This window comes from Gadus macrocephalus, chromosome 4, assembly GCF_031168955.1.
Source record: "Gadus macrocephalus chromosome 4, ASM3116895v1".
NCBI lineage: Eukaryota > Metazoa > Chordata > Actinopteri > Gadiformes > Gadidae > Gadus > Gadus macrocephalus.
This window is the reverse complement of record NC_082385.1, coordinates 14,686,450-14,709,141: the sequence shown is the minus strand read 5'-3', so window position 1 is coordinate 14,709,141 and position 22,692 is coordinate 14,686,450. Positions and strand designations below refer to the sequence as shown.

Sequence of the window (22,692 nt, the reverse complement as noted above, 5' to 3'; positions counted from 1 at the left end):
GAGATAAAGCCGGTAAACAGGCAATTACTTTTGTTTTTGTCCTAACCTGGAATGAAATTCAGAAAGGAATTCAGAAAAAAACTAGTTTGAGCAAGGTTGGTCTGTTAGTGCGGAGTAGTGACGAGTGCTTGACGACACTAGATTTACATATCGCCAGACCAATGGGTGAAGCATACTCTGCAACCCGCCCCTGACCCATAGCTAATCAGCTTGATGCGCCAAATTTTGAGAGAGGGCTCCAAGTGGGAAACAACAACGCGTTAGAGAAGAACCTTTATCCTATTCTCTGAACATGTCTCCCTCACCACCCAAGAGAGTCCACACCGATTCAACGAACAACAGTTCGGAAAAGAGAATAATGCGGATCTCGATCGAGGGGAATATTGGTAAGTTCAGCATTGGGGTTTGTTTATCAAGTTTAATTGAGAGCCAACAAAATATATCGGTCATTCCTTCTTGCCTTATTATTCATCATAGTTGTCACTCTTTTGCTAGCTGAAATTCAATATTGGGATTGTTTTATAGCCATGTTCAATTGGTGAACTATATTAAAGGGTGATTGAATACAAACCTTCCCTCTTCATAGCTTCTGGTCTCATCGATCTTATTTTACACGGCTGGGAAAGTAGTTGTTCACGGTTATCTTGACCATGCTGGCCTTATGTCAGAAATAACGAGGGTGTTTTAAATGTACTTAATGAAACTAACATGATCCTTCTGCTGTCACTTCCTGTATCGCAGCGGCGGGAAAGTCTTCGTTTGTGCGCCTCCTGGAGAAGGAGAACAGCGACTGGGCTGTGGTGCCCGAGCCCATCGCTAGGTGGTGCAACGTGCAAACAAAGCAGAGCGATTCTGAGGTATCAGTATATCATTAATTTAACTTTTCTCAAGTGTAAACTGTAGAAGAGACATGTGTGTAACAAAAATAAACGCAGTGCTGTGGTTGAATTAACTTAAAGTATAACTTTAAACAGCGATTGTTGAAACGTGTAATGTTACATTTGACTCTGGGGAATTCAACTGTTTTTAGAATGCAGCTGCTATATGCCGAGCTGAGTAACAGATGGCCTCACAGAGTACACAGACAAGCCCAGTAACGTTAGTCCCAGCATCGCACCCTCAACCACTCCTATAGGTACAAGATATGCTGTCTCCACAATACTTTCTCAGCTATACCCCATGGAAAACCTTACCCCATAGAGGATTGCTAGCGAAGTAAAGTCTTTTGAATAAGGACTTGGCTAAACTTGTACCATAAGTGACTATACTACCTTTTAATAAAATAATAATAATATAATTTATATAAAAGGGGTAACCATTATATTCCACATTTCTAGCTCATCATAAACACTTTTTTGAAGAACAAGCCTTAGGCTTACACATACTAAATAGTTTTGATGGTTTCCTCTATATTGTGTAAACCATGATGGAAAAACATTTATTTTTTTCCTCCAAAAAAATGGAGGTGTGAAGCGTCATCTCCATCTTCCTCAAGCTCTCCGCTCCCATATACAAATACCTTCAAGTGTCCGCTAATCAAAACAGCTCACTGTGTGTATACGAACAACCATTGCACTGAATGTAACCCTGTGAACTCTGCGCCTGGAAAGCAGCTGCTAAACGGGGCCTTCGGTTTTAAAGAGCCAACTGTCATTCTCCCCATCCACTCTGGTTATCCCCCCAGAGGAACGCTCAGCACGTCCTGACGACGACTGTAACTGAACGGACCTGCCTCTCTCCCCCCCCCTCCCCCCCACCCCCCAGGAGCTGACCCAGTCTCAGAAGAGTGGTGGAAACGTGCTGCAGATGATGTACGAGAAGCCGGCGCGGTGGGCCTACACGTTCCAGTCATACGCGTGCATGAGCCGCGTGCGCTCCCAACTCAACGGGCTCAACGGCAAACTGCGTGAGGCCGAGAACCCTGTGCAGTTCTGCGAGCGATCCATCTACAGTGATAGGTAGACACGCACTCTTTTATTCAAGGGATGACATTATACCACCAAATGTGACTGTGATTAGCCCTTACAGGCCGTTTGAATATCGGCCATTGTCTGTGTTTTTGTGACATCTTAAGTGAGTGTCCACCTAGATGTATGCTGGATAGATGAGCCTATCCAGTGGAGTGAGGCAAATGGCCGCAGCTAAACCGATATGTATCTATTTGCTGCTGTCACTGGTTGTTTCGCAGACGCTTTTATGCAAAGCGACTTTGTGACCATTGTTTTCCTCCCAACAACGGTGTTAATTTTCTTCGCTCGCACTGTGTGTGTGTGTGTGTGTGTGTGTGTGTGTGTGTGTGTGTGTGTCCCCTTCAGGTACATTTTTGCAACCAACCTCTATGAGAGCGACTGTATGAATGAGGAAGAGTGGGCCATCTACCAGGACTGGCACGGCTGGCTGCACACTCAGTTTGGCAAGCAGATCGAGATGGATGGCATCATCTACCTCAGAGCTTCTCCTGAGGTATGTTGTTGTAATTTTGATGATACAGTCCATCCATACGCCAGTGTTTGAGCCGAACGTTGGGGTGAGGAGCCCACTTGCGATGGCCGTCTGATCATGCCTATGGATTTGAAAGGTCCGGTCGACGCTGACGGACTTGGGCCAAATGATTTTATCGCTGCAAACAAACTACGAGTAGTCGTTTGTTGCGGTGCAATGTGCATATGTTTACTGGACGGTTTGTTTCGCCGGGCATATGTCGATTGGTTTAAAATGTTGTCCTTGTGGGATGGCAGAGGCATTTGGGTCAAAACTAAAGATTGGGTCGCGGCCCGGGCATAGAAGTGTGTGTGAACTAACACAACCAAAAATGGGGGGGAAACTTTCATTAGCTCTCGACTCAATTCTATTAATTCTTCTTGGTCACGATTTTCATTAAAAATCGTTTCTCAATTTAGTTTATCGGCAAACTAATTTCAGGATGTACTCCAGTCCGCTGTGCGCTAAGAAGGGCATTGTCGTATATGATGGCACAAAAACAGATTAAAGTGTGTATACGATTATGAAGCCCTGGAAAATGCTACACGACACGTAGGTGGCTTTAACTGGGCTCCTCCAAGACCAGGACACAGGGTGGTGGTGTTGGAAGCCAGTTGATTGTAGAGTTTGAAGTCAAGGACACATGCAAATGGTGATGCATGTAGAAGATAGCCTTGGGTGTGTTTGGTTATGGCTGGTTTAACCTGGGCACATTGATAGCTCAATGCACAACAGGTGTGCAGCCTCAACCAGCCCCATCCACAAGCACTCCACAGTATGTTCATATCTTTTAAAAGTCATCTAAACTGATTGCCATAATGTTAAAAGACAAAGGCAAACAAAACATTTTTTTTTGTTTTTGGAGTCTCGAAACAATTCAGAATCCAAAAAGTGTCAGAATTTTGTAACAAATTACAAAAAAAAATATATCCTTCATTATTATGTAATGTATCCTCGTTTTTCTAGGATAGATTGTTTCCCGACCTCAGGTCATTGGATGTGTGTGTGTACAGAGATGTATGGAGAGACTGCGCAGACGAGGCCGTACGGAGGAGCAGGACATTCCCCTTGAGTACTTGGACAACCTCCACTTGAAGCACGAGAGCTGGCTGCAGCACAAGACCATGCCGTGAGCTCATGCGAATCAGCTGTGTGTGTGTGTGTGTGTGTGTGTGTGTGTGTGTGTGTGTGTGTGTGTGTGTGTGTGTGTGTGTGTGTGTGTGTGTGTGTCGATTGCCCTTACCTAATGTGCCCCTTCATTCTTAAGACTTTTGTTTCAGAAGTATTTAGAAATGTCTTTGGAGCTCCATCCTCTGTACAACTTTGGATAATGTCAAAAAGGACTACAAGTCCCTTCCATTTATCTGAATTATTTGCATTACCCGTAATCTTTAATACATAAAACCAAAAAAATGACTTACTGTTACAAATTACTTAAGCGCTCCAACTCATTGAAAAGTCAAATGTTTTTAATTTCATTGCCAAAACTAAATCTGTTTCCTGTTCAACAGGATGGAATTTGAGTTTCTCAATAAAGTGCCAATTCTGACACTGGATGTAAACGAAGACTTTATCTGCAATGAAGAAAAGTGCAGTAACATGATAGAGAAGGTGAGACGGTCAATCCCATAATTGGAAATGATTGATCACATTAAAAAACAAACAAATAAACAGTTAGACTAACGTGTTGATCTGTTTTCATATTTCTTTCTAGGCGAAGGAGTTTTTAAGCAGCATCTAGAAGTCATCTGAGGAGAAGGAGAGTGGATTTTATTGACAACTGTTAAACATTTGTGTGTGACAATATTTCAATTATTTGATGTTTTATATTTTGTATTGTATTTTCATGTGAACACTTCCATGAAATTCTTTTAAGTGCCCAGTACTAATAAAGATGTATTTATTTTATTTTACTAATAGATTGCCACATTGCATAAAAAGGCACAAACATTCTGACCATATTTTGTGGGCCCCCTCTACCAATTTCCAGAAGATGGTGCTAGACTTAAAAAACATCTCACCTAACTTTCTTTACCTGGACAGTGTTCAGGTTGACGTTACCAGAACGAAAATAGAAATGTACAAATTAGTTCATGACTTCAATTGACTAAACTGAATAACAAAATAAAATAATATATTAGGGTAATCATTTAGTGATATGAAAAGCCCTGACACTGATTTATATCAACCTTAACTGCTTGAAGATTTCTATTACCGTCTCGGGTTTTCCTACCATCTAATCATCTGATTTGGCGCGTTGTGAGGCATGAAGCGTGAGAAGTCGCTCAGGTAGAGCAGAGGCGCGCCTCGCTTTCTGACCTCCCCTTTACGCATGCCATGGCGTCACGCTGAAGGAGGGATGGCACTATATATCGGGACATTTACACGTTGAGCTCAGACCAGAGCCTCTTTATACAGACTTGTTTCTTCACGATAATTCCTCGGACGGTGTTTCTAGAACATGGGCTGCTGGATTATACAAGGTATCAATAGAAGCCGAGGTGTGGGATATACTCGGGGATAGAAAGGTTACTGTAAGGATTGACATCTTGATCTATGGTACCGACGCGCAACAGCGGCTGAAACTTTAGAAGATAAAGTTTATTAAAAAGTCAGCCAACCTATTGCGCTCCTGCTGGCTCTGAAGTCTGGATCCATGATTTAAAATAGATCATTCTAGAGAGGCCACTTGGACAACATGAGTTTGGACAAAACCAAGTAAGTCTCCTATCATCATATCTACCGGCATATGATCGACATGCCCACTACACCAATGCAGTCTTGCATGTCATTTTGTTTTGTAGGCTAGTATTAATCGAATTATTGCTGTATTCGCTCTTTAACCCCGGATTGGAAGTATGGTTGGACGGGGTGGATGAGGATCATGTGCGTAATCTGGTTGTCGAGTTGCGTCCTCTCCGGATAAACACCATGACACCCCCTTCCACCATGTGCTCCACCCGCACTGTTCTCCATGTAATCCAAGACAGTGTTCTTTTCCACTAACCATAAAAAACAACAACACTAGACCTAAAGCATCAACCCTCAGCAACACTACTGGTCCTACCGCCGTTGTACTTAAATGATTGCTAATCTATTTTCCGAGACCCTGTCATGATGAATTACGTCGACATTAGGATCCCCTAGGAGCTGCCAAAAGTAGTCTTTCGGTTAAACGATCGTGCTATGGGGTATGTGTGTGTGACCTGACCTGCTGGAACGGCTATGCGAACCAAAATGCACTCTGTTTATACGAACGTAGCTTCCTGCATGTTGCATTTGCTCGATAGAAAGTCACTGGAATAATTGCAATAGCTGGGGAGGATTCCACCGTTGTAGTCACTCGCAAGACACGCTGGCGACATTGCATCGGTTTCTGAAACTTCCACGAAACATGCATGGATAGCTGATCGAAATAGTGCATGTTTTGCTGCATGCATTGAGATGTAGCTCCCAAATTGCGCAATGGCATGGAGCCACTGCAAAGAAACGTAGCGTAATTCACGGAACACTGGGCGTCACTGAACTCTGAAGCAGCTTAAGTGGCAGTATGTAGGCTAGCTAGTACCTGCCTATTGCCAAGGGACCCTGGCAAGAGATTGTAACAACAGTCCACACTGTGCGCGTTTACTATGCGCCCTAGAATCCTCCAAATATATCTTGACGAGAGTGGTCGACGCACACTTTTTAACCTCGCTGAGATTAAACTGGCCTACGGAAACGGTTTGTAAAGACATGCATCTCACTTGGTGTAAGAACGGCAGACGACTGGAAATTAGGATTTATTTCCTCATTGTTCAAATTGTTATTTGTAGGCTCCCTCTCTTCCTGACTGTCTACAACTGTCTGTGTTGTATTGCACAATATTCCTCTATAGCCTATGCCTGAAAATGTTATTGTGGCCAGGCTTCAGACTGCAAAATTCCAATGTCATGTTATCGCCAACCCTCGGCCCATGGAGGTTTACTTGGGGGTCTTGAGTGAAATGTTGACCCCATGGGTGAGGTTGGGCTCTTACAGGTGAGGCTGGCCCATCTTACAGGTGAGGCTGGCCCATCTTACAGGTGAGGCTGGCCCATCTTACAGGTGAGGCTGGCCCTTCTTACAGGTGAGGCTGGCCCCCCTTACAGGTGAGGCTGGCCCCCCTTACAGGTGAGGCTGGGTCCCCTTACAGGTGAGGCTGGGTCCCCTTACAGGTGAGGCTGGGGCCCCTAGTACAAGGGGAGGATGGGCGACTTCTAGAAGTAAAGCTTTGGTAGGAAAACCCTCTCCCTGCACTCCATCACCTTTCCAAAGTATACAGATTAATTAACCTCACCTGCCTGAAGCAAGTGAGTTGGTTGGCTTATACCGACCTAATCTGCTGATCACTCGATGAGAGATGCTGCTGTTTGTCCCTCGGTCAGTAGCCTGTCCCCCTTACTGGTCAAACATTGTTCCAGTTTGAACAGTTTATTTAAGGATATACAATTGCCCCGAGCCATGCCGTGTTGAACAACAGAGGCACAAAATCTATGCACAGAATTATAACTGGATATGGGCCGGTGGGTGTTTAACCCGTTTTTAACTTGTAGTTTTTGTTTTGTAACTATTTATATTTTTCGGTATATAATGTTTTTAAGTCGTTTTCTGCAACTTCCCTCTGATCATCCAAGATCTAGCTTGGAGCCAAAGCCTCTTCGCTGGCCACTCTCACCTTTTAACCTGTCCTCTACTCAAGGGATGTCTTTTTGAAACAACTTCTCTTTTTCATTTAGATTTGTGTACATTAATGATCAGTACGATCAGTATAGTCCCTGTATTATTGCACTTTCCACATGCATCCATATCTTTTCAAACCCTTTCTCTTGCCTTTCAAACTGCGTTTTGTTGCCCTCTGTTGGCATTACGCCCCACATCAGTCCACCAGAATCATACATCGGAAATCCAAGAACTTCATGGAATGCAACTCGTCAGCTGATACTGCCATTAAGTGACAGTCCAGCCAGCATCTTCTTCATAGGGGAGGGAAAACTAGAAAGTGCATTCTCTGGAGAAAATGTTTGGCTGTCTTTGCCAATTGGAACGTTAACAACCTAACATGCTTGCAGGCATGTTCTATAGCATAATTTTGAGCGTGGTCAGCTTAGCTGACTCCAATACCATCTCCTACCTGCCTACTTTCCTATGGGGAATTGCTGAATCAGCATAACAACATTTTTGTTGTTTGGAATCTTAAAAATCTGTAAACCACGCGTGACTAAACATGTCCGTACATTTTGACAATCGGTTAACTGCTGATGCCACTGTAGGAGGAGAGTATGTTTATAACCTCAACCAGACGTGCAAGGGATTGGATAGTCTCACAATTTAAGATTCTAGTCTGATGATGGACTGCCTCAAATCTGGGTCAACGGGGCGTTTTGCTTTCTTTCACTTCATATTTGTATATCCAAGCATGAAACTGGCAAACCAAAATTTGGCTTGCAGCAGCAGAAACACTTTTTGCTTGTAACTGTTTCCAAAAACACTGCAGTCCGGCCACTGTAGAACTACACCGAAAACCCCCTTCTGAAATTGGGGATTATAGTAGGGGAAGATATTCGTAACCAAAGTGAGAATAACATGTGACTCCAACCCTTGCAGTTTCATGGTTCCCGGGCCAGGCGCTGTGCCATCTCCACCCAGAGGTGGGAAGATGGTGGTGGTGGTGGTGATGGTGATGATGGTGCTATAGCATAGTAGGACCTGAGGCGCCAAACGGTTTGTAACACAGAACCATCTGGGAAGTCCTCCATGGGTACTGTTCCGGATAGGGCCAGGCCCTTTCAAAAAATATTTGTCAGGTGATTGGATGAGCCATCTGTCTATCAATGTCTATCATGTAGATCACGTAGTTCCGCGTAGGATGCCGATTGGTCCGAACCACTGTGATTCGGCCAAAAGCATTTACCTTGAGGACTGGCAAGATGGATTCTCAGCCATTGATCCTTTACCATTAGTCTGAGGCACACGTACACTTAAAGACAGACCAGCAACAAGACTTTCAGAGGAAGTTGTTGGTTAGCTGATACAGACCTAAAGATTAGAGAGAATTAATTAATATTTGGCAGACGTGTCACATCACTTTGTAACAAGACGGATGATTGGATCATTCTAACGCTATATCTGTATAAAATAACCTTCAGCTTGATCAGTGATATTTGGTAGGGACAAATCAATGGTTACCTGACTTTGGTACACTAAAGGATACGTCCTTTTCTTGTGGGCATAATCAGGTCAGCGGTGCTTTTGGTTTGTAGAGTGCCAGAGAGAGAAGAACAGTGCAGTCCTGCAGGTCAACAACGCTCTCGACTGGCGGAATGCAGATGAGCTTGCAGCCGTGCTATCAGGGGAAACAAGTTGTTGTATCCTTCCTGACTCTGTTTATATAGTTTGTGTACACCCCCACTCCCACTCAATCTCTAACTAAACGTCCTGTACCTCGGAAGTTTGTCAGTCACAGCAGATTTGAAGGAGAAACCAAAAATAAATGTGTCCAGTTATTGGTATACAGCCATTTTGTTTCCAACCAACCACCCTCTATTGTAGCAGATGATGGAATTTCTGAAAGGTGTGGATCTTTATTAATTTCTTACTTCTTCACTTTATCTACTAAAACAGGCACAGGCTAAAGGAGGGCATACCCCTTATTTCTTATTTAAAGATAAAAGTATAGCCTGAAGACTTTATTTTGACTGGAGAAACTACATTGCTTCTCATTACTCTGAAGAAGGTGATTGCTGATTGGATTTACCCATTCAACAAAGTTTGCAACCAATTCAGTTTATACTGGTATTGGTTTCATTACATTCTTATCTAATCCATCGCAGCGAATGCTCCCTCTCTCTCTGTTGTGGTACAAACAGAGAGTTGCACGAGCAACACCTTTCAAAGATGCTACCTCCTGAGCTCAAAGTAGATTACACATGTAGATTGAACATTAAAACCACAGTTCTGGCACAGGTTTTCTCTGCTCCACTTCTAAGGCGTGCAATGGGCCTGACGTACAGTAAGTGGCCATGTTTTAACACGCTGCGTGACCAAATCAAACTAAAACCTATAGTATCAATTCACATTCCTCCTGATTCTACCCCCCCCAACTGTCACTTAATAACCAAATTTTCCTGCAAACACGCCAATATTTTACAGTATTACGGAAGTGAGTCAGAATTCCTGGAGGTTGATTCTTCTATCTGTAGCCATAGCAATACCAGTGCATCAGGCATAGCAAGAGTAAACAATAGAGACAAAAATGAGGAAAAAGTGGTTTGACTGCCACAGGACAAGGAACTAGAAAAGGAACGAATCAGTCTTTACAGTCTGCCGAGACACTCAACCTCATGTGGCTTGGGTGATGCCAAGCTTGTTTTACGGGGATTGCCAATGCGTACTGTCATTGGACAAACGTGCTGTCCAATATGTGCTGCTTACAACACAATGATTTTCAAGCCTATAGAATTGCAGAAAACTAAGACTTAAAAGGCTGCACACAACCCCCAGTAAACATAGGGTTAAAGGCACCCAGTGCAACTTTCGAGGCTTAAAAATAAACATTCAATTTCTAGTCTTTTTTACATGTAGTAAGTTTCAATAACTCCATACCATTACATACCGACATTCAAGCAGCAAAGATGAGACGTCGTTGTGTGGTGAGAACTGATACAAAATCGATAACAACAACAATGCCGCCATTTTCTTTATTTTTTGTAACCTACAATAAATAAAGCAGGCTTCCAGTCAATGGAAAAATGGCTTCTCCCCACCGGCGATTGTTGTTGTTTACGATTTTCTATCAGTTCTCACCACACACCGACGTCTCATCTTTGCTCCTTGAATGTCGATATGTAATGGTATGGAGTTATTGAAACTTACTACGTGTAAAAAAGACTAGAAATTGAATGTTTATTTTTCATTGAATGTTTACATAAAGTTGCACTGGGTGCCTTTAAATCAACATTGTATTATTTGTATTAATCACATCTTGGTTCTCGTTGAAGGGTGGAGGATGAAGCAGTCCTGGATAGAGGAGCATCCTTTGTCAAACATGTCTGTGATGAAGAGGAGGTGGAAGGTGAGGTTCTGCGCCCTCTGCTACGGGCTTAAACTATTGACGGATCTGTCCCTCCCTGTAACTTGTTTGCTCGTCCTACTATCTGACCAAGTCTATCACGCCAATTGCTTCCTGGATACATTTACCCATCATTTCCTGTACGCACTGTGGTGCAGGAAGTGATTATGTGAGTATGTTTTGTCTCTCGCTGCTGAAGGCAGCGAGAGACAAGTTGGGGAATGCTAAACGTGTTCCATTCTAGTTTTAAATAGTAAAAGTACATGACTTCCTCCATATAAAGTTATGTTTAGTTCTACTCTATTGTGTTGTGTCACACCAAGTGCACTGGTATCTTATAGCTACCAGTGCATTTGGTGTAGCTTAAAAATGTTTTTTTAATGTTATTCATGGGTGATTTGTCAAAATTGTCCATGTAAGAACTTGCAAAGAGCATTTATTTACAGGCTCCCTGATGACTTCAATGGCATAATGCCATACAACTCCTCAAGCTATTGTTTCTAGACCTAACTTATCAGCATCACCGGTTCCCGCCGATGCGTGTCACTTCCTTTCAGTGACCCACAACTCTTTGTGGTGTGCGTGTGCGTCACCCCCGCAGGCCACCACACGGTGTACGTCGGCGTGCACATTCCCAAGAGCTTCCACCGCCGCCGCCGCCACCGCCGCAAGTCCAGCCACAAGGAGCGGCGGGAGAGGCCGGCGGAGCGCAGCGCGGACAGCAAGTCGGACGGCGAGGTGGTGGACGAGGCTGCCATCGGCATCCTCAAGCCTCTCAGTGAGTTAACACGATGGGACCGAAACCCCGTCCCCCCACCCCCCCCTCACCGTCTCTGTCACCATGCTGCGTGAAGGCGCGGCGACCGTTCCAGCGTCGACACAACTTGGACAAACGCAAGAGTAAAAAGCGTGTGGTTCTGGAAGTCGGCCAGGCTTGGCTTTACCGGAGCAGAGCAGAGAAGACGCGGTATGAGGCAGAGATGGTGCTCGGCTCAGCCGGTGTAGCCAGTGCAGCAGCTTAAGACTGAACCAGTGCTAACAAACGCTGGACTGTGCTAGCTTAGCCAGAGCAGCAGAAGTAGGGCAGTAAGGCCCTCTAAAATGCTCTGACAGTTTTGAGTAACAAGTGGCGGGCTTTTGAATGACTGGGTATGTGTGCGGGAGGTTGCTGGGTGGAGCAGGAGACCCAGGAAGGAAAAGAGAACGGGTGTGACCCCTGGGGAGGGCCTACAGGGAAAAGGCGCAGGCACAGGAACAGACGATGGTGGTGATTAGAAAGCGGCTGTGGTAAATCGAATAGGCAGCGTTCACCTCTGGTCCTGGGAATGTTGTTGAGGATGTCGTGAGGTCTTTTTTAGGAAGGGAGAAGGCGGTTTGAAAAGGAGATTTGGTGGCTCGGGGGGGGGGGGGGTCGATTTTTACACGGATTGAGGAAGCATCGTTTGCATATACTGTAACATGATCCTGATCTTTCTCACACTCGGCGTTGAAGGAAAAAAATATGCAAAGTGTGAAAACGGAGCTGTGTCATAATCACAGAGGCTCGAATGAAACCGTGTTTAACAGAGATTAATGTTTCATACAGGAAGAGCAAGCTGAGGTGGGCTAGTGAATTACTTAATCCCGCAGATCATTGTTGTCACACGACGGATCAAATTAAAGTTGAAGAAAGGCGTGACGAAAGTGTCTGGAGGTTGGCATTTCCCAGAAAGTCTTAGCAAGAGTTATTTCGTTAGTGTTTAAAGTCTGGGTGGCACTGTAGCCAATATAGACCCAATTAGAGCGTCTTGACTCTGCAAGTCCTCCACAGCAGGAGGCCTGCGCCTCTGCTAATCCCCCCCCGAAGCAGGCCCCCTGCCTGGCTGTCCTCCGGCCTGCAGCCGCCACTCTGGAAGTTTTTTTTCCAGCTTTTGTTCTCCCCTGGAGATGCCGTGTTATGGCGTCGCTATGTTCGTATATTGGTTTCACAGACACGCGTCTATGTGGGATACAGTTGAAGGCTTGTATAGCAATGTGCTAATTCATTACGTTGCTTTATTTCAGTTCACTCCTTGGGAGACATAAATCCTTTTTGTTTATTGTTTGAAGTAAATTGAACGATTATCATCTGTTAAACCGTTAAACACGTGGCTGTTTCATAAAAGTTTGGTTTCGCACAATAACTCGGAACAGTACGTATGTATAGGTGATTGAGTAATGCAAACAATGACCCGCTCACTTTAGTTCCCTGGCGGTCTCAAACATTCCTCCACAGTTGATTAACACCTTATCGCACACCTGAAGGTATTTTGATCGGTTTAAGTATTTCCCACCACCTAGTTCTTCTGCTTTGCATAGAGCTCTTCTCCGAAAGTCAATGTAGTGTAACACATAAGCGTTTCCTATCTCCCAGCCAGAGCACTACTTGCCTCCTTAGTCAATGCCCACAGCCTACCCACAGATCCTTGTGTAAAGTGTCTTACCCTTATCTGAATTCACTGTCAGTCGTTGTTTGATAACAGCTGAATGTCTATTGATTACGGTAAAGTGGCCTATTCATTGATACATTGGTACTGAGAGGGGGGAAATGCTGGGTTGGGTGATGATTTGTGTTGACAGCAGGCTCTATGCCAACGATATTCACTCACCGCGACTCTTATAGGTTACTGTGACTTAAAGGTTATGTGTAGCAATTTGGATAGGAACTGAATGAAAGAAGTTTGTACCTCTCAATCAAAAACTCAGTCACTCAATCACACCGATGACCTCAATCTCGTTTATGTTTTTTTATTTTTGGGAGAATTTCCCATCAGCTGTCCATTTACAAGGTTGTGTGCAATAATGACAAAGCATGGGTTTAATTGAGAACGCTGTGTGTGCTGCATTGTGCGCATCATGTGAACATGAGGAAGTTTGCTATGACATCCAAGCTTATTGAAAGCCTATCTTAACAATAAAGTCCTGAGGCATGTCACTTTGATGTAGAAATTATTGCTTTGCTTGAGTTAAAGTTTAAATAAATTTAAAGAACAATAAAGTTTTTTTAATTTGTGTTGACTCTCTTTATCATAATATCAAACGAGGGCAGACTACAGGGGAACCGGTCAAGCGGGTTCTTTGTGTGTATTCAAATAGACCGGCTAAATGAGTCTATTCTAATTGGGGCTTGCTATGTCAGGATTAAAAGATGCCCGTCACTGTTTGGCCGCATTAACCACCCGCTGCCACGCTCCTCAATGAAATATCCAGCGAGCGGCGTATAAATAGAGCCGTGCCTGGAGCTTAACTGTAACTTACGGACACCTTGGTGGCTCCCAATCCTCTTTGCCTCCGGAGTGGAGTTAATTGCTACGGCACATGGTCGGGACCCTGGGTTGGACGAGGCTGTCAGACCACACTGTGGAAAACTGGAATAGATTGGGGCCTGTAACAATGAGAAGATCCATCTCATTGGAAATTGTTCTGATGGTGTTTTGTCATCAAAATGAGGAAACGGCCCCTTATCACAGATGGGTCGTCTTAGGACAAACACGGGTGTCGCTCATAGTGCTAATTATGGGTCCGCTACTTTGATGTACAAGGAGACATGGTACATGGTCTCTGTCTTATCTTCACTAGTTCAGTCTACTTCCTTTGCCCTGGTACATAAACCGAGCAGACCTTTGCCTTTCATTTCAAAACTCGTACTACCAAACTGTTTTGTGTGCCAGAAATATTTTATGTCCCAATGCATAGTTTGGAAAATGCAGTATGCCAAAAATACCAGGATGTTGTACTACATCCGGTCGCATATCGCAGTATGCAAGCCAGCATGCTTTAGGCTATTCACAATCCTCTGCGCAGCAGAAGATATGTCGACTGAGCCTGTCAAATCACCGGTAGTATGTCCCAATATATGACTATCCTGGTGCAACAGTTTGTGCTTTGTAAGGGTAGCTGCAGTACAGACTACAAGTACAAAGAAAAAGTTTCATTGGGAACGCAGCCCTAGTGTGATTAGTGAGGCCTGTGTTTATCCTACGATGCCTATGGGGTCTTTTCAGAACTCTATTGAGACCTACAAAGTATTTGATTGTATCCTCATATGAACTAGGTGTCAGATTCCTAGTGTGTAGACTATCTTGTAGGTGTATACATTGCTCTGGTGTTTACTTTTCATGTTTTTTTTAAAAAAGAAAATTGTAGGTAGATGATATACGTGTGGATAGAAGCAGACATTCTAAACGCACATAGCTTACAAAGAGCTGATTGTTAAACAACAAGGTAGCTGATCTTCAGTAGCCTTGTGGATATTAAATATCGCTGCCTGAAATTTTTTGGGAGTAGAAGATATACATTTCTTAATTATAGTGGGCACACTGTTTCAGCAACACTTGAACCCACATTTAATCCCAGACCACCATGTTCTGCTCTCGACTTGAGGTGAATGACTTGATTGAGATTCACACAGAAGCATTCTGTACTTGCTCCGTGCATTGTTCAGAACTTTAAACGGTTACACTCTTCGATTAAGGTACATTAATGAACCATTGATTCACGTTAGTTAATTTAGCTTAAGTAATAACAAGCATTAACTTGGTTAATTAACATATAGTTAACTTATGGTCTAGTAATCATTTACTAATGGTGTTCCCCTTATCTTAGGTTATGGGGTTAATGCTAACTAAGGTATTCATTTAAACATTATTTAAAGGTTAGCCATGCTCCATGTTATACTAATGCTATATAATAATGCTTATTACTTCATTAACTAAAGATAATTAACAGTTCATTAATGTACCTTTTTATTCAAAAGGGTTATCCTTTTAGCTTGCTGATGTCCTCCATCTCTGCCTCATTCCCCCGCCCTCCCTCCCTCCCCAGTCACCCCGGCCGAGAGGATCCGCTTCATCCTGGGCGAGGAGGACGACGGACCCCTGCCCCCGCAGCTCTTCACCGAGCTGGACGAGCTCCTGGCCGTGGATGGGCAGGAGATGGAGTGGAAGGAGACCGCCAGGTGAGCCCGCCAAGCTAGGTGTGTGCCCCCCCCCCTCTCTCACACACGCGCGCACACACACGCACACTCACTGACGCACAAGCGCGCCACAATGGACCCACTGTGATGCGAAATGCAATGAGGATGCCCCTCCGTCACTGGAGATGGTCCCTTGGTTTAAAGCGCTGACATCAGCACATGTTATTATTGATTTAAATATCATAGGATGAATGTGTCTGTCTGCACTGGGTTACACAGTTACATGACATCACCAAACTGGAATTCCATTTATAAGTCAACTTTTAATTCATGCACCTGGGCTGGATTTCTTAGTTTTACTGGCAATTTAAAAACAGAAATAGATTGACATGCCTATGGCTATGTGCGTTTCAAACCTACTACATGGGTAGCCTTAATGACACGGTCCTCTGAGGTCTCGGTGTCCCTCCCTTACGGAGGGACGGTAAGCGAAGCCTCTTACCTTCAGGTAAACCAGGCCCTTGCTGGTCCGGCCCCCTCCTCACATGGTGCTGGTCAGTGGCCTGTGGAACAGAGTCAAAGGACACTGGACCCAGCCAGAGGAAACCCCATCCCCAGGCCCGGGAGAATGGGCCCTTTGTAGTGGTGACATTCATAAAGGAAGCGCCGGACAGCCTTGGCTCTCCCCTCACCGGACTACCGCCGTCTTATCTCGAGCCTGTGCTATGTGTAGCTTGTGACGTGTTCTGCGTCGCTTTCTGTTTTAAAATAGTCTGAAATGCATGGGAGTTTGTGATTTAAATGAAACCCGTTGTCCATGAGGAAAGGAAAGGTTTTTTTATTTTAGGATTAATTTGTTTGGTAGGAAAAAAATCTTTTAGCGGAAGTGATAGCCGCAGAGTAAACATGCAGCCTAATGTAGGCTGAGAGATTAGCTTATCTCCGTGTGGTCTGAGAGTACCTGAAAAGTGTCTGGGCTCGGGAAAATGCCTCTATCTACAGCCTTAAGATTAGTTTGTTTCCTGGATATTCTGTCCTACTAGCCCCAGTAAGTTCCTTTTCAGCACTGACCGATTCACATGTCAAATCCGTGAACCCTTTTTTCCCCAGCCAAACTTCCCTATTTGCTGTGGAAATATTCAGAGCATTTCCCTGTGTGTTGGACTCGGTGATATAGCAGCCATACAGATTAGGCCGTGGTCAAAATAAAACTTTGACTATTTCATAAGGTTCACCAAATGAAACGTGTCAATTTGTGTGACGCATCACATGTTCTGACAAATCTACTCAAGTAAGTCGCTTTGAATAAAAGCGCCTAAATGAAAATGTAAAATGCATCATCTTCACATGATAAAGATCATAGACGGTTATCTGTGGTCAAGATAAAACTTTGACTAGTTCAGAAAGTGCACAAAATTAAGCACCTTCACCTTATAAAATCAGAGATGGCTATCTCTGGGGCCTCTTCGTCCAGTTAGTATAATAATCACCCCTGTGTCCTCCCCCATCCAGGTGGATCAAGTTTGAGGAGAAGGTGGAGGAGGGGGGCGAGCGCTGGAGCAAGCCCCACGTGGCGACGCTGTCCCTGCACAGCCTGATGGAGCTGAAGACCTGCATCGAGACGGGCACCATCCTGCTGGACCTGGAGGCCTCGACGCTGCCCCAGATCGTGGGTGAGTCCCAGCTTGGGGCAAGGACCGATGTTCACAACCTTTCAATTGATTGAGTTTACATTTTCAAATGTAAGTCGCTTTTATTCAAAGCGACTTGCAATAAGTACATTTGTCAGAACGAGAAACTACAACAAAATATCGCTGTCGGTACAGTAAAGATATTCATAGAAACGAGTGCCAAGCACTTACAATTGCTAGGTTCAAATAGGAGTTCACAGTGAGTTCTAAGCCAATGTCCGTACTGTGTTTGAGTCCCAGCTGAGTGGTGGTGGTTTGATCCCCAGTGTCTATAGTCTTGCTGTAAGGCCCTCCTTGCTTGTTAGTGACATGTAACTTAAAAAAAAATCCACTCTAAGTTGTTTCAGAGAGAAGGGTCTGATATCTGACAAAATTATACATTTTTGTAATCAAGTTTTGATGCTTTCTTTTTTTCCATCTTTCTCCATCTGACAGAAATTATCACCGATGGCGACCAGCTGAAGCCCGACCTGAAGGAGAAGATCATGTACACGTTGCTACGGAAACACCGACACCAGACCAAGAAGTCAAACCTCCGCTCTCTTGCTGACATCGGCAAAACGGTTTCCAGCGCTAGTCGGCTGTTTTCCAACCAGGAGAACGGTAATTTGAACGCATAGCCTTATCTTGTCCTTTACTCTGACGAGATGTGGGAGAGAAAACAACCATTATTTAAATACATTCCACCATTTAACTTGACAATCAAGATCGATTTTAGCAGTTTTGTTTAGTAGAAATAGCTCAAGGTATTAAATCTAGCACTACAAACTTTCATCAACAGTTTACATTTTCTTAGTCCCCTTTTTCTATCTATCTCATGATTTCCTATCTATCTTTAAACATGGGTACTAAAACTTTCTGCCTGTTTTGTTTTTAAACTCTTCCTCTATTCTCTTCTTCTTTTTCTGCGCTCATTTCCTCTCTTGCTTGGTGCCTGCCCCTCCTTTTCCCCCGTTGTCGTTGAACTTCTGTGTGGAAGCCCGCAGTACTCTTGAGTCCCCTGGGCCTTGTGAGGAACCATGCGATGGGGCCTTCAGGAGGTCTAGCATGGGATACGTCTGTAAGTCGGGACCCCCTCCTCTGGATGTAGTATAGCCACAAATGCTAACCAAAAGGAGCCTTTGAAATAATAATAAATAATACAAATTATTATAGTAGTAGAAATAATTTGAATAATTATTAAATCTTAATTCCTATTAATATTATGGAATGATAACGATGCCTTTTTAATATTACTACTATAAGGTTCTAAGGAGGTTGTCGGAGCATAAGAGCATCTGCTGTTTTAGGTTTGAGCTGAGCTGAAATCGATGCTATAGAACATGAAACAACTAAAAGTACTTTACTACCACTAAATATAAGGAAAAGCTTTCTCGTTGCCACAGTTTTTACTTCTCTCTTTTCTCCTAAAAAACGTTTGGGCGCTTTTGCGTGTGTTTTCTTGCAAAGGATCCAGGTGATGCTCTACATTACAGGTCTGAAGTGAAAAGCTTCCTTGCGTCACATTAGATTACCTTTCATCCTAAGTAAGGCCCTGGAAGACGTTTGGTCGCTTCTCATATCACATCAATCCAGATGATTCTGGTATAAATTTATAAAGGACAAAACTTGTGATGATCAGCATATAGCGGCATGGCCGTGTGTTTATGGCCCAGCCTGTATCGTAGCCCACCGTGTCAGATCGATATGACCTTGGCTGAACGTCAGAGCAATGCCTTCAGTTCTGTGGAAGTCTCTGACTACACGAAGTCTGACCTCACCGCAAAGCACACTCACTGTTTGTTTAAATCGTCATGAATATTGTTACCACAAACGACCCTGGAATATCCTGATACCATTCTAAGGCCGCTCTCCCCCTGTAACCTCCAGTATCTGTGGTGATTTTACTGTTCTATTTCCTCAACCACCGCAGGTAGTCCCACCACCACCCATCGCAACGCCACCTCAAGCAGCCTCAGTGACTTCTCCGAGAAGGCTGAGCGGGACCAGGTATGCTTGTCTTTCTTTTCCTCCATGTTTTTTTTTTTGCAGTTCCACAAAATCCGTCTCCCCCCGGCGCAGTCGTCATCACCCCCGTCACGCTGAGTCTGCTCGGCCGGGGCTCAGAGCTCATGCACAAGGCCAGAGCTGTGCAGAGGTCAACCTCTGAGTGTGTATACATGAGTTGGTAGCCGGTGACGGTGCTGGAAAGCCACACTCCGAAAGATAAGATTCCTCACACTCTCCCTGCTGGGTAAACACGGGGTGGAAACGGGACAAGCGTATCTCCAGTGATTACCTCTATCGCCAAATTCCCACTGCTGCTCTCCGAAACAATGTTTCTTACATCAACGCCAGGGGTTTGTTTATTGCCTTATTAATATTACTAGAGTTTTCGCCAGGATATGTTTTTCACACATACGGCTCATCAGGAGAATATCAGGACTTACACGTGTGTCTGAAAGAAGCTAGTGTGTGAGCATTTGATTATAAAATTTGTCAATTTATGGCAACAGGGGTAATTGTTCAATGGAAAGTGTAGCATACTATGCATGCAAATCAATTATTAAACAGCTTTTACTGTTATTCAGGGTTGAAAAGTGCATTGACGTTTTCAAATAGAAGGCAACGACTATTGGTTAGTTGAAAATAATAATCATTATTGAGATTAAACATCTCTTCCAGTGTCCTGACCAAGACTGGCAGCAGTAGCCTACAGTCACACAAAGCATACACACAAAACATAAGAAGAATAAAACAACTAAAACAGTCCGCAGGGGGGATATCAATATCGCAAGACTTTTGGGGAGGCTCAAGGAGGAAAAGTAATATTACGTTTGAACAACAAAGTGTACAGACATTTCGGGAGGCTCAAGGAGGAGAGTAATGTTACATTTGAGCAACAAAGTGTAGTCTTGTGGTGGACTCTATAGATGTTATTCGTCATACTATTTCATTGACATGTTTTCGTTCTGTGTTATAGGGACACTGTCTCTTTAAGAATCACGTGACGTCTGTGTTGATATGCCGGTCGGTGCAATGTTTGAATTTAACGTTTTTTATATGACAAAATGAACGACCCGCCGTTGCTTGTTGTGGTGAGAAATTGTCTCTTCCCTTATTTTATCGCAATTTATACAGTCTACAGACAGAACGTGTTACCTGGGAGAGTTTGTCGACGGGGGAGTAGTTCTGTTTAAAAAGAAAACGTCTTACCTGGGCGAATGTCGCTGCGGTGTGTGTGCGCTTGCGTGTGTGTTCTAACCTGCGCGTGTGTCGACGGCGGAGCCGTTATGTATAAAAACGTAATGAATGTCTTACCTGGCCGAGTGTCGCTGAGTGCATGTGTGTTCTTACCTGCGTGTGTGTCACTGGCTAAGCCGTAAAGCTTGGTGTGTGTGTGTGTGTGTGTGTGTGTGTGTGTGTGTGTGTGTGTGTGTGTGTGTGTGTGTGTGTGTGTGTGTGTGTGTGTGTGTGTGTGTGTGTGTGTGTGTGTGTGTGTGTGTGTGTGTGTGTGTGTCTACTAACCCTCCCTATGCTCGGGTCTCCAGGCGAAGAACAAGTTCATGAAGAAGCTGCCCCGGGACGCGGAGGCCTCCAACGTGCTGGTGGGAGAGGTGGACTTCCTGGAGACCCCCTTCGTAGCCTTCGTGCGTCTCCAGCAGGCGGTCATGCTGGGGACCCTGACGGAGGTCCCGGTGCCAACCAGGTAAGGCAGGAGCCGGAGGAACCTCCGCCCTGACCCCTAGCGCCACGTGGGGACGGCGTGGTCGGCGAGTCCGGTGCCCTGATTCGTGTTCTGTCCCTCTTGGTGGTGTTCAGGTTCCTGTTCGTTCTCCTTGGGCCGAAGGGGAAGGCCAAGTCGTACCATGAGATCGGGCGGGCCATCGCTACCCTGATGTCAGACGAGGTAACCCGGGAGTCTCAAGTACTTTGCTCTGATTGTGGATATGGGGTTGAGTGACTGCTCGGTATGGACCTTGGAGAGGAGTGAGGCGGTGTTATTTACCTCACAAAGTAATCTTTAGGCCCCGTCTGAGGTTTTCGGTACTTTTGACACACTCGTAACATGGAGGCAATAAAAAGTTTCATAACAATTCCTGTTGAGTTGATAAGGCATTGATGAGGGCATGTTAACCCTTTGTGGTGGATTTGACGCAAACGGTTATCAGGTGGTGAAATGAATATATTGAAAATCCTTGGAATTCCTTTTGTAGTTGGACGGAACGACCCTGTCAGGAGGGCTCCTCCTCATGAGGATGTAAAGCCCTGATTATAATCTAAAGTTGCTGACTTGTGTTTCCTGATTTTGGGACATACCGTCCATGGTTAATATAATTTCTCTCTGCTCCCCTGGCATGTGTTGTACTTTCACAGTCCGTTCTGTGGACCCTCGTGTACGCACATCTCGTCTGTGTGCGTTCAGGAAGAGCCTTCACCTTTAGTGAACCCTCCTGTCCAGCGGTAACGAGGAAGGACCAACAGCCTGTACTCCCCCTTTTCCACATAACACCAGCTGCCGCTGGCCGAGGAGGGTTCCCCACGTGGTTCCCTTCTCCTCCTCCTCCCACCTTCAGCTCCCTACTCCCTCCAGCCCCCTCCTCTCTCCAGCGCCCTACACCTCCTCCTCCCTCCGCCTCTCCTCTCCCTCCCTCCTCCCTGCTCCCCCAATGCCATCTCCTGCTCCCCTCCGCTCCAGCTCTCTGCTCGTCTAGCTCCCGGCTCCCCTCTCCCCTTCATCTCCTGACGAAGGATCACAGTGTTTCCTCCGATGTTTTGGTCCAGGATTTCCCTCCAGTTAAAGTGTAACGAAGCGTGGGTCTTCCTAGCACCGTTTGGAGATAAGGCTTTGAGAGGTCGACCCCAAGGGGCGGCCTGGTGGTGTGGTGGCGTGTGTCTCCGTGGCCCCGGCTCCATGCTGTGGTGCCATAGGTCGAGGGGTTAGGGGAGGGGGGGGGGGGGTGGTTGTCGGGGATGATCTGTTGCTCAGGTGTTTTTCCTCTACGGGTGTTTGGGGGGGCCAGGTGTTCCACGACATCGCCTACAAGGCCAAGGACCGGCAGGACCTGCTGGCCGGCATCGAGGAGTTCCTGGATGAGGTCATCGTCCTGCCGCCTGGGGAGTGGGACCCGGACATTCGGATAGAGCCGCCCAAGTCCGTCCCCTCCGCAGACAAGAGGTAGGGCTTCACCTTTCACCTCAGTTCCACCGTGGGGTCTCATCATTCACCGTCATTTTGTAGTGTTTTGTTGTATCATTTCATTTAATTTATTTATCAAAATATTTTTTTTGCGATGACCCGTTGCTATGTAGAAAGTTGTCCGCTGTAACGTTCAGCCAATGACGTCATAGTATAGCTCCCCTTGTTTGACAATAAAAGGGGTGAAGGGTCAACTGTGTGTGAGTGAACACCACTCACACACTGCTCGGGATACGCCCACTTTTCCAGGAGCCAATCCTGAAGGATCAATAACGTCCCTCCTCCATTTTCTTCCCGCCATAACTTTCCTGTTTGTTAG

General features: G+C 45.0%; 2 protein-coding genes across 7 annotated transcripts in view; both read left to right on the top strand.

The window, feature by feature from the left end:
- The first annotated feature begins 104 nt into the window (after positions 1–104).
- dck (deoxycytidine kinase) lies at positions 105–4,389 on the top strand. Its single transcript, XM_060050416.1, has 7 exons — positions 105–386; positions 742–857; positions 1,765–1,958; positions 2,316–2,463; positions 3,495–3,610; positions 3,993–4,092; positions 4,196–4,389. The coding sequence occupies exons 1-7, from the start codon at positions 293–295 to the stop codon at positions 4,220–4,222; spliced, it is 795 nt and encodes a 264-aa protein (XP_059906399.1). The 5' UTR covers positions 105–292; the 3' UTR covers positions 4,223–4,389.
- Positions 4,390–4,784: 395 nt separating this feature from the next.
- The window catches only part of LOC132456160 (electrogenic sodium bicarbonate cotransporter 1-like), a 31,293-nt gene continuing 13,385 nt past the window's right edge, over positions 4,785–22,692 (top strand). Inside the window, exons 1-11 of one of the 6 annotated variants that reach the window (XM_060050412.1) lie at positions 4,785–5,199; positions 10,500–10,573; positions 11,172–11,348; positions 15,413–15,545; positions 17,016–17,176; positions 17,630–17,797; positions 18,174–18,254; positions 19,107–19,183; positions 20,725–20,882; positions 20,996–21,083; positions 22,198–22,352. In XM_060050412.1, coding sequence (XP_059906395.1) covers positions 5,180–5,199; positions 10,500–10,573; positions 11,172–11,348; positions 15,413–15,545; positions 17,016–17,176; positions 17,630–17,797; positions 18,174–18,254; positions 19,107–19,183; positions 20,725–20,882; positions 20,996–21,083; positions 22,198–22,352 — 1,292 coding nt within the window. In that variant the 5' untranslated portion in view covers positions 4,785–5,179. Of the gene's footprint in view, positions 5,200–5,229; positions 5,673–10,499; positions 10,574–11,171; positions 11,349–15,412; positions 15,564–17,015; positions 17,177–17,629; positions 17,798–18,173; positions 18,255–19,106; positions 19,184–20,724; positions 20,883–20,995; positions 21,084–22,197; positions 22,353–22,692 lie in introns of those variants that run through there. The other 5 variants (XM_060050409.1, XM_060050413.1, XM_060050410.1 and 2 more) reach the window with 5 other exon arrangements.